Below are 12075 nucleotides of genomic sequence, written 5' to 3'. Positions count from 1 at the left end.
TGCACGTAGTTTTTTTAGGTGTTTTTGAAAGACACTAAGACATACATTGATTTTTCGGAACAAAAACCATGTGCATGCAAGGACCTGGAAAGGAGTAACCTGCCAAAAATCACTTTTTGCGTTCAACGCGCTTTGATAGATTACCCATAACAACCGTGGCCTTAGGTCCACCATGAACAGTATAAGTTATTTATTTTCCTTAAATATGCATCTTCCAATATCTGAAAAAAAATCCATGTGCTCGGGTGATAAAAAGCCTACAGAAATCCTAGAAGTAGCCTAATTTTGCCAATTTTTTAACTAAAAAAGGACCCTAGCAACGGTATAGATATACTTAGCAACGACTACTTTACAGCCTTATTAATTAGTACTGCTATTAAAAATTTTAATATAATGCTTTTTTTAAAGGAACAGTACAAGAGAACTTGAAAAAAACACATATAGCACTTAAAATAAAAACAAATGAAAACTATATATAAATAAATAAAATGTTCTATCTAATACAATATATTATATCAGGTAGAACATTGTACATATATATATATATATATATATATATATGTATGTATGTATTTATTTTATATATTAAACAGAACATTTTATTTATTTCATTTGTAGATAGAACGAGATAATACTGAGGGGACGAATGACTGCCGACTTAGTGTGATATTTTTGTTAATGACTACTTAGTACATACAATGGTTTACTTGAGTTACATAACATAAATTTTTTTCAGCAGTTTTCAGTAGAAGAATTAAAATTTGTTAGTAAAAACTGCATTTTTTAAATATTAGTCAATAAATAATTATCAATAAACAAAATATGTCAGAGAGAAAGAATAAAGTCAGTTCTTATGAGAAATCCATATATTTTAATAAAGAGAAGACTTCTTGTGGCATTTTTAAGCGTTGGAACAAAGATGGAATTTTTTAAGTTAACGAATTAACTGCTGACATAACTAATCATTTACAAGCTTTAAAGGTATGAATAATATTAGAGTATTATTTGCTTTTTTATTAAAAGAAACAGGATTTCTTACTCAATAGGTAGAAAATTTAACGTTACTGTTTTATAGCTACTACCGACAAACCAGTGGAATAAAAAAACCTTGATTGAAAGCCGACTACAAACTTATCTTTCACGCTATGACTCATTAAGGTTGTATCATCATTTTTCTTTTGGTATTAGCTGGAATCAGCCAAACAGTTGTCAACACCCAAGACATGAATTTCAAATCGGTAAAAAAGCACCAAAAATTAGATCCATCCCTTTGAACACCCTTGCTGCTTGTAATGAAAAGAGTTTATCACTTCCTATTGGAGCCGTATTTTGCTTCAGCCACCTAAAAAGTATTTCTACAGGTAACAGTATTGACATGTTAGAACCAGCTCCAACACCAATAAAGTCTTGCTTTCCTGCTGATGACATATATGTTCTAAATATAACAATCATTTCAGATGAAACTATCGAAGAATCAAAAAAGAAGCTAGCTCTTTGTGTGAAGCAATTAGAGCAAGTCCACTGTCCTTTCAGATAAAGCAAGTTCACCAGCAGCTGAGGACAATATTAAAGCCAAGTGAATATGTGACAACTCAACAAATTCGATCATTATATTGTAGGCAAGTAAATTAACTTGTATATTTACAAATACCCAAAGTATGTATGCTAAAAAATGTGACTTTTTTCTTTTCTTGGGGCTTGAGATAAATATTTAGCAATTTCCTTTATTCTTCAAGTGTAATTTTTTAAATGGAGTAAGCAAAAAAGAACGGGAAGGTTGGCAACCACTTTTTCTGAAGAGGTTAACTTAACTGATGATGTGATTGACGAAACTGTTGATATGAAAGATGCACCTGAAAACGTAGAAGATGATTTAAACAACGATATTCAGTTGTTTGCAAAGGAGTTAGCAGCTGAATTTCAAATTGGTGATTGGATTGTTGTTCCATACTTTATGTAATGATATCCTGCAATAATTAAAAATGTAAGAAGTTTTAACACAATAATATTGTATTTTTGTGTATTGAGATCTATTACAAAATTATTGGTTTATTAACCAGATTAACTAATTTCAAGGAATATTTAGGAAGCAGCAATGATTAGACGTTACTTTACCTCAACCATTAGGTCAATGATGATGGTATATATGTTTCTTGTATGGAATATTCTGTTACACCTGGAAAGAACTGCTTCAAGTGGCCAACCAAAGAAAATATTCGTCTCTTGACATTGTTTGTAAGATTGATGCACCAACACTAACTAATCAAAGAGGAGATTATTCACTCTCAAAAGATAATATTGACAACGTGGAGATTCGGATTGGTCATTAATAAATTTATTATATTTTTTTGGTAATTCTTAGGAAACTGTATTTCCCATCAGTTTTAAACGGAAAAAACGATCTTGAAGTTTAATGGTTCTTTCTTTCATTGATAAAGTTTAAAAAAAATTTTTTTTTTCAAGTTCTCTTGTACTGTTCCTTTAAAAAAAGCATTATATTAAAATTTTTAATAGCAGTACTAATTAATAAGGCTGTAAAGTAGTCGTTGCTAAGTATATCTATACCGTTGCTAGGGTCCTTTTTTAGTTAAAAAATTGGCAAAATTAGGCTACTTCTAGGATTTCTGTAGGCTTTTTATCACCCGAGCACATGGATTTTTTTTCAGATATTGGAAGATGCATATTTAAGGAAAATAAATAACTTATACTGTTCATGGTGGACCTAAGGCCACGGTTGTTATGGGTAATCTATCAAAGCGCGTTGAACGCAAAAAGTGATTTTTGGCAGGTTACTCCTTCCCAGGTCCTTGCATGCACATGGTTTTTGTTCCGAAAAATCAATGTATGTCTTAGTGTCTTTCAAAAACACCTAAAAAAACTACGTGCAAGTATTGGCCTAAAGAGATATTAGAGCTCAAAGTTAGGGTAAAATTTCAAATGTTGTTGTTTCGGACAACGATTTCTAGACTACTGAAAATGTAATCAGGTTGAATTTTTACTTTTACTGTAGAAATCTACCCAGATTAGTAAAAAAATTAAAAAGAAATGTTTCTGTCATATTCATGTTGCTAAAACTGCTCCTCAAAGTAGCAATTACACTCCATGCGCAAAATTTCCTCAAAACGGGCCAAATTTTGGGACCCAATATCTCCGAAATTAATAAAAACTTTAGAAAAAAAAATTACCAGTGGCCTACTTACATTGTTTTTTACAAAATATCTAAAAATGAGTGCAATTTGAAGACATCACTTCCAAAATTTGTTTATTTTGCCTACATTTCTCAGACAATGGCTCTTAAAAACTTGAATGAACTTGTGAGATAAAAAAAAGTTGATATTCGATTTACACATCTCGATGCTTTAGTTAAAAGTTTACCGTATCGTTTGGAACCCGAGTAATAAACAATATTTATAAAATATTGGCGAGATAGTATTGACCAAGATAACCGATATTGGTATTGATTTACATTGATGCGCCAATATTAGTTTACAAAACTGCGCCACAACTGTTCAGCCAATATTTATAGTATAGTGAAAATGTTGACAATATTGGCGTGATATAGTTTATAAAGTTGCGCCAATATTGTAAACAATATCGCGAATATTGTCAGCTATATCGCACCAATATTGTTCGTTACTCGGGTAGTTAACATGTGATAATTAAAAAATGCGACTTTGAAAGAACATTACTCTCTTTGTTTGATAAAAAAAATAAATATGAATAATCTAAAATAAATGTAGTATTTAAAATACTTTATTTATTTACTACATCAATATTTTTCAATGAAACCATTCATGCGAATACTATTAAGTCAGCCCAGTGTTGATCGAGAAAGGCCGTATAAAATTTTATTATCCAAGATTTTCTCTATGAATTCCTTTATCGAGGACTACATTTGATTTGAGCTGTTGCTTTTTATTTATCGATTCGCTTTTTAATCTTTTACTTATGTTGATGTACTATTGGTTTTGAATGAAAAAAAATTGGTTTTGAATGAAAAAATTGGTTTTGAATGAAAAAAAAAAAAAAAATTGAATCTTTGAGCTGCACAGCGTCAAAATCCAAAAAACTGGCAAAAAACCCCAAAAGAAACGTTAGCTAGGAACTAATAAATTGAGTTATAATGTAACTATACCACCAGAAAACTGGAATTAATTGCTTTTTGGTTAATTTTAAGGATTCACCATATTCTCCCCCTTTACCTGAGATATACTATTTTATTTATTTTTTATTGCAAGACTCGTGTACAAAATGCTCACTTTGGTGTCACTCTTTTAAGGTTGATACGGGTAAAAACAGTTCAAAATTTAATTTAAGCGCATATGTTTAAGATTTTTATTACAATTATACTTTTGACACTCCATTTTGATTCTAGATCGTCATTTCTAAGATCTTGAAAAAAGTGCCCTAAATTAATTTTTATTTTATTTTCTTAATCATGAGTTTGGATGAAAAACTAACAGATTCCACAAGATTCCATTGTAATTTTAACATTTTCATCACAAATTTGAAAATGGAAAACCATTCAGCCTGATGTTTCGATTTTTTTTAATGACGTAATAACAAAATAAAGCTGTTTTTGCTAATAATAGTTTTTTCTTTTTTTGTTTTGGTCATAGAATAGTAAGATTAGATAATATGGCATTTTGTTTTTCTGAATAAAGTTTTTTTATTTTAACTAGTATGTGTGCACGTTTTGGTTTGAGAAACCCACATTTCTTTATTTAAATTAATCTTTATGCACGTAAGACTCTAACCAGCATACACGTGTATAGTACGTGCCATAAATACACGTAAAATTGTATACGTGGCATTTTATGGTATTTGGGATCGAGGAATCCAAATTTTTTATTTAAGTCATTATTTGCACGCGTAATTGACACTGAGGTACACGCGCGTAATACGAGTCTTAGGTACGCGTAAATTTATTTCTAATAACAAACAAAGAATTTTCTAACCCAAAAATACTAGTATTGATGTATCACATATTTATATTTGATTGTTATAAATTTTTGCTGTTTTTTCACCTTTATGACAAACTGTGCAGCGTTGCAAGACTCGATCTTTATGGTCGAACATACGTTTTAAAAACGAAATGTTCTTTCTTATCACAGCTTTTGCCATCCGACCTCAACCAACCAAATCCGACCACTTCCAGAGGATCTTTCGAAGCTAGATTCGTTCTCAGCAATCCCAGTTATTATAAAAATGATACTTTTATGGATTTTCTCGTATTTAAAACGATCCACAGTGAACATTTTACTTCAGATTTACTGTCCAAATAATAAACATATGGATGATATATATAACAAACAATACCCAAATAATATATATAACAAATAATATGTGTCCAAATAATATGTCAATCATAACCATTTTTTTCTAGTGAAAAAGAATCTTTGAATGAAAGAAAAATTTCAAAAATCACACAGAAAGATTAAAAAAAATTTTTTTTTAAATATATAATCCCATTCCCTATTTTAAAACTTAGAATTATGAATTTTATCCTAATAAGTACTCATGGAATCACGTGTAAAAATCTCAATTTTGTGTTGTTACCAATCTTCGGGTGATCAGGTATTTATATATCTTATACACTTTAATATAACCAGAATAAAAATTTAATAAAAGCTTATTTTAGGTGCATACAATTACAAAAACCTATTTTATTCGACTGTAAAAAAAGAACTATAATTTCTATTTCTAAATAATTTTTCAATTCATTTGGTAACTCATGGTAGATTTTGACATATGAAGGGTTGTTTCGCATGCGTCGTTCATAATTTATATTTATAATTAAAATAACGGCTGATAAAAATTGGAAAGATGTCAACCAAACTATATATACTTTTAAAGGCGGACTAAATTAAAAGATAAAAGTAATATAACAAATTTTTATCATTAAAATTTTACTAACAAATGCTCATTATTAAAATAGATTTGCAAGGTACTCTTATAATGCTTCTGTAAAATCTCCTGATGGTTTTTCTAAGATAATATTTTTTCTAAAAAATGTTTATCGAGGGTTTTTTCTCGGGGGAAGTACTCTTATTCAGTGATGAGGGAAAGCTCTTTTATTTGACTAAGATAATTATTAATTCAAAATTTTTCCACAAACAGGAGTTTTTATGAATAATACAAAACATGAGATTGGAAATTTCCTACCAGACATTGGATTTTTTCTTTAGAGATTGGAAATTTCCTACCAGACATTGGATTTTGCTTAACTTCCGCATTTCCTAGTTATTGACTCATTAGAAAATTGGGACACATAAGAAAATTGGGCCTACAACTAACGTACTTTTAATTTACTTGTAAATTACCTACTTTTTTTAAAAAAAATTTAATTTTTTTGTTAAAAATTTCCGGCTAAAATTTTCCTTTTTTTTATGCGAAAGCTTGTTAGCGAAATTTAAAAAAAAACGTTTTTTTAAATTTTATTCTTTTGTTTTATTTCATTTTATCATTGCAATACCTTTTAAATGTCGGATTACGATCAAAATAGAAGACATATATCTAAACAATTGCTGAGAAGTGAAAATGATTTCGCATGAAACAAATCTAGTTTATCTTCGGCTCGCGGAACAATCTGAGGAAATTCTATCGCCTTTCTCTAATAAGAAATAACTCAGCGAGCAAATAAAATGCTTACAAAACGGGTTTCTTTTTAAGTTTGTTTTACATTTTGCATTCGCTTATATTTAAAAACGGTATTTTCATATGAAAATTTCGACTGATTTTTCTTAGAATTTTGCTAGAAACAATAACCCTTTCCTGTTTTAAAATATATTTCAATTTAAAGAAGAACAAGTACCATTTGAACTCAGAAAAATATAATAAAATTGCATACATATATAAGACTTATAAAAACATACATATATATGACTTATTTTCGTATTATATTTAATTCCCTCGATATTTTTCGAATGTGTTTTCTTAAAATACGGGAGCGAAAACAGTACATCAAAGGGTTTGCTAAAGATTTGATACATGTGATGACGTATGACCACAGGTTAACCACATTCGTCCATTCTTCCACTCGAAGCCAAGGCATTATTCTCATCATTAAAGTAATTAAAAGATATGGTAAATAACAAATTACAAGAGAGACCAACAAGAGAGAGGTTAGATAATATATATTCACTTGCTTTGCCAATTTTCGAGCTTTTCTTCGATCAAGCTTTGCCTCTTCGTCTGACTTTGTGCAGCTATAAAACTCAGATGTTTCTGGTGATATAGCATCCATATACGGCTTCGTGTTTGGAAAAACAATCTTGTCAATAGAACCTGCAGCGATATTTTTTCTCACATTTTTAACTGTACGCAAAACCCTTATATGGATGTAAATGCTCTGTAATATAAAAGGAGGTACCGATAGCAAGACAATGATTTCAATGAGCTTTTTGTTAGGAGTAAGCAGACTAACTCCATTGATTGCTGCTACTGCTAGCGTTAACGCGATGACAAATCGAACATAAAAGTGTGGATTACACGCTATTTTTTCTTCATAAAAAAACGGCTTGAATATCGCTAAATAACGATCAATCGAAATTAAGCTCACAAGTAGAAATGATAGGTAAGATAGCGTATAAGCAGCAAATACTGCTAAGATAATCATGCTGCAGTAATGTTGTTCATGAATAGCAAATAGCCAAATCAACATCCACAATGGCATGCTCACTACCGCACTAAGAAAATCACATAAAGCGGTACAAGCTAAAAGTATATTTGGTGGAGTATGTAGTTTTTTTGTTTTGGTAATCACAAAAAATGGAATTATGTTTAAGAAAGCTGTTGTTGGTATAAGAGCGACGAGAAGACTGGATAAGACATAGACGTAAGTTGCACCCTGCGAGCCAATGGGCATAAATTCTAATATCCTGCCACATGCAATTTTATAAGTTGTGTATGTGGTAATGTTCATTTTGATTTAAATTTAAAATGGTAAAAGATTCAGCTAGAAAAGTTCCAGGTGTAGTTGGTTTTATATTTCATAAAGTATTAAATATTAAATATGAGGTAAAAACAAATTTATCGTTATTTTGAAGCTTTGCAGTCCTTTTAGGTGTCCTCTTCTCCTCAAAAACCAATAAAGTTTTAAAAAACTCCGTCAAAATCTAAACAAAATTATTTGTTATAAACATTGTATGTATATATATATATATATATATATATATATATATATATATATATATATATATATATATATATATATATGTATGTATGTATGTATGTATGTATGTATGTATGTATGTATGTATGTATGTATGTATGTATGTATGTATGTATGTATGTATGTATGTATGTATGTATGTATGTATGTATGTATGTATGTATGTATGTATGTATGTATGTATGTATGTATGTATGTATGTATGTATGTATGTATGTATGTATGTATGTATGTATGTATGTATGTATGTATGTATGTATGTATGTATGTATGTATGTATGTATGTATGTATGTATGTATGTATGTATGTATGTATGTATGTATGTGTGTATGTATGTATGTATGTATGTATGTGTGTATATATGTATGTATGTATGAATAAATACTGGTATAAAATTCCCAATGTGGGTAAAGTAGATCCTGAACAAATTCGTGAGTTTTTAGCAACAAATGTTTAGATCGCTGACCAGTCAGTTGCACCAAGTAATGTGTCTGTAAACAAATCTTTTATCTAACCTATTAATAATAGAAGCCCCAAGTTTTTTATATACCTATAAACCCTAAAGTGGATCAATTGAAGCTACTTAATCGCAACTTAAAACCATCTCAGAATGTGTTTTTTATGTGGTTTATTCATTTTTCAGGAAATAATACCAAAATAAGTCATAAAGTATCAATTTTTCATTATGAGTATCTTGGCTTCGACAAAGTGATAAAGTCATGATTGAATCAATTGATCTGCCCTGGGATTTCTAGTGTTAAAGTTTTTAGTGTAATAATTTTTTAAAGTCAAGAAAACTTTCTAATCTCGTAAAGTAAATACGAACCACGCTTTAAAAACGTTATCGAAAAAAAGTTGATTAAATTATAAAAATGCAATGAAAAGTATGACGACATATTGATTTATAAAACCTAATAGCAAGACTGGAGCAGCTATGCTGCACCTTATATTTCATGTACATTACTAATATTAAAAACACCTCACCTTGCAGAACTCACTTTTTTGATAAATATATCTGACGCATATAGTTTTCAGCATTTTATTGCATTTTGTTATAAGGCGTGTTTTTTATTTTGCTATACGATTTTCTTATCTTTTATTTTCATTGAGTTATCTCCATTGTATTGAGTTATCTCCATTGTATTGAGTTATCTCCATTGTATTGTTGTTTCTTTAAGTTTTAAAAAAATAAAGAACTATTTTCTCTGATTGATCAAATTTAGTACAAATCATAACGTCTATCAGATGCTTTTTTTTAACATTTAAAACTTAGTCTTTTATAAATATTTCTTTCATTAATAATCTTCTTTATTACGCAGAATTATTTTGAAACCGAACGGAATTATTTGAAATTTTAAGATAAAGATTGTATATACGCTGAAAATAGCTTTATGCTCACTACATGTGTTAAATAATATACTGAGTGCAGACTCTAATGAAGCAAAATTATGCAACTTTACATGCAAAAAACATCTGCGATAATATTTAGCAAAAACTTCAGATATATGGTATATATATATATATATATATATACCATATATCTGAAGTTTATATATATATATATATATATATATATATATATATATATATATATATATATATATATCTGTGTGTGTACATAAGGTTTTTCTTGACGAAAAGTATATATTGGTGCTTAAGATTTTTCTTGACAAAAAAGAGCGAAGATAACGTTTTCGAAAAAATAAGTGAATCTTATTCTTCCAATTGGCCCAAATTTTGACAGTCTTCAGTTAAAAACAGCGAACGCATTTCTACTCAAAAAAGGCTTTTATATGCAGTTCAACAAATTGACTAAATAATAATTACCATCAATAGCATAACGATTCTATAACATATTATAGAATCACAAGATTCTATAATATATATCATGTACACAGAGTAAGTGACCCAGTTCCTCATTCATTGTTTCGATGGATCTGGTGTAGTTCATTAATGAACCTGTGGCTATATCGCAGACAATTGGACAAAAATTGGGAAAGAATTTATCGAACAAAATATCTAAATTGCTGACCTATCAGGTTGCGGTCAATTTCCTGCAATATTATATCAGGTTGAGATTTCCTGCAATATAAGAAAAGTTTTTATTAAAAAAAGTCCAAAGCTAAATTTTGTGAAAACAAATTTGGTATTTCTGTGTTGACATTTTTCTGTTCTGACATTTTCTCGTTCTAACTTTTTTCTGTTCAGCCGACATCCTTAATCTGACAAAAAACTTAATTTGACACAAAAAAGGTTCTTATGACTTTACAAAATGTCTTTGGAAATGGGTTATTAGAATATAAAAGTACCAAGGAAAAAATGCCAAAACTGAAAACTTAAAATAGCGTAAACAGGTTCTTACAATAATTTTTTTCTGGTTAAAGATTGTCGGTTGTAGCACACGTTTTAGCGTATAAGTCGTCCATCATATATTGATTATGATCGGAAGTTTTTATTGTCAAATATATTTTATAATTTGTAATATAATTTATAGCTTTAGTATTTTAATATACTATACCATAATTTTTTTAGTTCAATAAAAATATAATCAAACTATGAATAAAGTTTGTTTTAAAAATTGTTATGAGAACCACAAGTCAAAAAATTTAGCCTATTTATAAAAAACAGAATTTCAAAATTCCACACTTGAAATACTTCCCATATCATTGCAAAAAATGTCTGAAAATGTCCGAATTTAGGCTAATTAAGTCTTGATCAATCACATCCTCTATAGAGCCTTTTGATTAACTCTTTTAAGATAAGATTTATTCCTTTTAGGTATAAATTTTTTTACAGAATAAGTGTTTCAGTCGATTGTTTATATAAACTCCTTTCAAAATACTCCGAAGCCTTCAATTGGGTCCGCTTCAAACCAATCCGTTCAACTTTCTGAGAAGTTTATCTTTGAGAAATACCATCACAATGGTCAAACATAGTTTTTGTCCAGGTAATCGGCTTCTAATATAATACTATATTATAACACCATATATTGTAGATTTTGGAATATTCTCTGCTTTAAAATGGTTGTGTACACTTTTACCTTTAGATATTATTTTGAAGATATAAAGTGTATACAAGTTCATGTAAAAATAAATAGTATATATTCTTCTTACTCCTACATTCTGTAAATATATTACTCTCTTGAGATTAACAATTTTAAATGATGCAAACTTTGGTTTCCTCTTTTTTAAATCTACGTGAAACTGGCAGAGCTTCCGCTGATTTTTCTTAAATGTTTTAATTCTATTCCTTTTTGTTAAAACCACGAGAAGTTCCACTGGATTTTTTTAATTTCACTGGGTTTTTTAAAACAAGCTTTTTCTTTCTTCCTTTATACTTTTGTTGTGCTTTTTAAAATTCTTTGAACTTTTTTAATCATTTTTTATTTCTCGTTTTTACATAAACTTTTAATTTACTAGAAAGATGCGACTCCCAACGGTCTGCGTATGGCGCTTATTCATGGTTGATGTGTTTCTTATGTTTCTTCTACATTAAATTATAGAGTAACTGTGAAATTAAATGGACCAAAAAATTAATGATCAGCCAACAAGGTAGCCACCACTTACGGAAATATCTACAGAAGAATGGCGAAAAGTATACCCCAAGTATTCAAAAACTTAAATAATTGAAGGTAGTAATCAAGGCATGCGGAGGATTCAATGAAAATGAACTAAATGTGTTAAGTTTATTAGGAAACAGTTTCTTTTTTTTTGTCGTTATACCATTTACGTTTAAATTTTTCATCCTTATCTCAGAAATTTAAAGTTTGATAATAATATTTTAAGGCTAAAAAAATTTTCTAAAGGTATTGTTTATGTAACACTAAATATATAGAAGTAGAAAATTCCGAAAATGCCAGTAAATCTCAGCTTTTGTAAGCTTACAGTTTCAAAGATTTCAC

The 12075-nt window shown here is 29.1% G+C and overlaps 1 protein-coding gene across 1 annotated transcript; it reads right to left on the bottom strand.

Annotated features, from left to right (window-relative positions):
• Positions 1-6770: 6770 nt before the first annotated feature.
• Positions 6771-9272, bottom strand: LOC145184022 (uncharacterized). Its single transcript, XM_090093462.1, has 2 exons — positions 9159-9272; positions 6771-8117 (listed from the first exon to the last, which is right to left on the bottom strand). The coding sequence occupies exon 2, from the start codon at positions 7922-7924 to the stop codon at positions 6887-6889; it is 1038 nt and encodes a 345-aa protein (XP_089949588.1). The 5' UTR covers positions 7925-8117; positions 9159-9272; the 3' UTR covers positions 6771-6886.
• Between the last annotated feature and the right edge of the window lie 2803 nt (positions 9273-12075).

The sequence above is a fragment of the Hydra viridissima genome, unplaced genomic scaffold (assembly GCF_058129835.1).
Source record: "Hydra viridissima isolate aposymbiotic clone 2 unplaced genomic scaffold, HvirCarnegie_v1 scaffold_7, whole genome shotgun sequence".
In the NCBI taxonomy this organism is placed as follows: Eukaryota; Metazoa; Cnidaria; class Hydrozoa; order Anthoathecata; family Hydridae; genus Hydra; species Hydra viridissima.
The sequence above is the reverse complement of the archived record's forward strand: the minus strand, read 5'-3'. Positions and strand labels throughout refer to the sequence as shown.